Source organism: Ceratina calcarata, unplaced genomic scaffold, assembly GCF_001652005.2.
Source record: "Ceratina calcarata isolate Rehan_Ccalc_2016 unplaced genomic scaffold, ASM165200v1 scaffold448, whole genome shotgun sequence".
Classification (NCBI taxonomy): Eukaryota; Metazoa; Arthropoda; class Insecta; order Hymenoptera; family Apidae; genus Ceratina; species Ceratina calcarata.
The window spans coordinates 4,246-6,311 of record NW_017168707.1 but is presented as its reverse complement, the minus strand read 5'-3'; the positions used below and the strand labels follow the sequence as shown (position 1 = coordinate 6,311).

The window sequence follows — 2,066 nt, the reverse complement described above, 5'->3', positions numbered from 1 at the left end:
ATTTCATACAAGAGTAATTAATTCGACGTTCGCCAGCTATTTCCTCTTTGTTACTCGTTCGCGGTGGAATTTAATTGAAACGCACAAACAACTCGTTACGACTTCTTTCGATCGGAACAAATTCGATAGAGAATATTAAGCTTTACAATCGGTCGTGAAATAAATCGGTGAACCATTAAATTCCCGTTTTATTCCACCGTTCCCCCCATTGCATTACAATAATATTACCATACGGAAATAAAAATGAAGAAATAAAACGAGCACATCTACACCGTTTAGTGTGACAAAGAATGTTTTATTTCGCTGTTAGCTATCGAATCCCGTTGGACGCGTCACGCGCGTTCTATTTCCGATGGAAATGAAAAAATTGCCCGTTCGAAATCGAACCGATGTTTAGGACACGGACACAGTGACGTGATAAAATCAAGCTTTTTATGAGTATAATGGCGAGCGAACGTGTCGTATAAACTCAATTTTCAGCGATCAAATAAACACGTATTTGGAACGTGTGTTTGAACGGGGACTGGGAGAGGAATCGTTGAGAATCTTGTGACAAACGCGGTACGTCTCGTATACTCTCGGTCTAAATAGACGGTTTCCATCTTATCCCATTTTATTCCGTCGAGGGAGCGAACAGTGGAATGGGTGTGGAAAACGCAACAGCTCCGATCGCATTTTCAACGGGTCGCTCAATATGCATTTTGTTCAAATTCTCGGTTCTCCGTGGACGTTACAGAGGAATCCTGGGGCGAGAACTTGAGAGACGGCGGCGTCCAGGACGCGGGGGACGCTTACATGGACGACGAGTACGACGACGCCGAGGACTACGATGATTCCTCCTCGAATTCCGATTCTCAGCCGAAGGTAAGATATACGTTTACCATCTATATTTCTCTTTCCACCTCCGCTGCCGCCTCCACCCGCACCGGGAGTTGCAGATCGATTTTCTCCCATGACGTGTTTCTTTAAAATAGGCTACTTCCACCGGTTACTCTTCTACCCCATCGTAATGTTATTACCTCTGNTTTAATTTAAAACAAGTTTTATTTAAAAATATGTTGTTAATACGGAAATAAATTTGAAAATTCACTAGGATTTCAGAAAAAAGCCGATATCAACATATTTTTTTCGTCTCCCCAGATTGTTTTTACCACGAAGGTAGCTGAATAGCTGAAGAAATGAGAGTAACCAACTTACAAATTTGTTTACTACATATTTTTTGATTTTATTAACGACTGAATTTTGATGAATTTTGATGAACGATTGAAAATGGTTAGTTTATCAAGGGATGCGATAAGACGTACACTTATTATTACTCGTTTTGAATTTTGCCCCCTAGGGAAAACTAACACATGCACACAGTTGGCTCAGTTTCGTTGTTACTAACTGTACATTTTCCTGACGTACATTGGAACCAGAAAACAAGAAATATATTCTCTCTAGTCACGAATAGTCGCTATAAAATTTCTTATCACGGAGTCACCTTTGGTTTTTCTAGTTTCCCGACGTGCGTGGTTTTTCAAACCGTGCTATTTTTTATGTAAATGACCGGTGGACCATAGCAAAGAGATAAGCTGGGCAAACGTGACGATTTTTTGAAAGCCGCGGGAAGAATCGATGCGATATTTCATAAAATCGTTTTACTCTTCCCAGTAGAGAATTTATCCTAAACAGAGGAATTTCGGAACCGCTTCAAAGCGAATTAGGTTCTGATTCCCACTGTGCTCTCGACAAATTTTAATTGGAAGGGTAGACTGGAACGCGCATTAAAACTGAACGAGTGATTCTCTACTCATATTCCTTGCGAATGGAAAGCGATTTAAACTGTTCAGGAAGTTATACGCGTTATTGTCGGGCTAAGTGAAATCAATTTTCTACGTCCACGAATCGGGTTAGAATTCATGGTTAATGAGAGCAATTTTTAAGGTTGTATGAGCCGTACGATCTCTGTTAAAAATTTTAGACATGTAATTAAAAGCTGTGTTCAATGTTTGAAGCAATGAACTTTTAGAAAAAATTATAATTACAGAGGGGCAAGGTTTATAAAATTGTTCCACCTGTTTTTC

At 39.8% G+C, this 2,066-nt stretch overlaps 1 protein-coding gene across 1 annotated transcript in view; it reads left to right on the top strand.

Annotated features, from left to right (window-relative positions):
• LOC108627193 (uncharacterized) overlaps nt 1-2,066 on the top strand; it is a 6,146-nt gene that overhangs the window by 1,561 nt on the left and 2,519 nt on the right. The window contains exon 2 of the mRNA XM_018028297.2: nt 737-864. Coding sequence (XP_017883786.2) covers nt 737-864 — 128 coding nt within the window. The remainder of the gene's footprint in view (nt 1-736; nt 865-2,066) is intronic.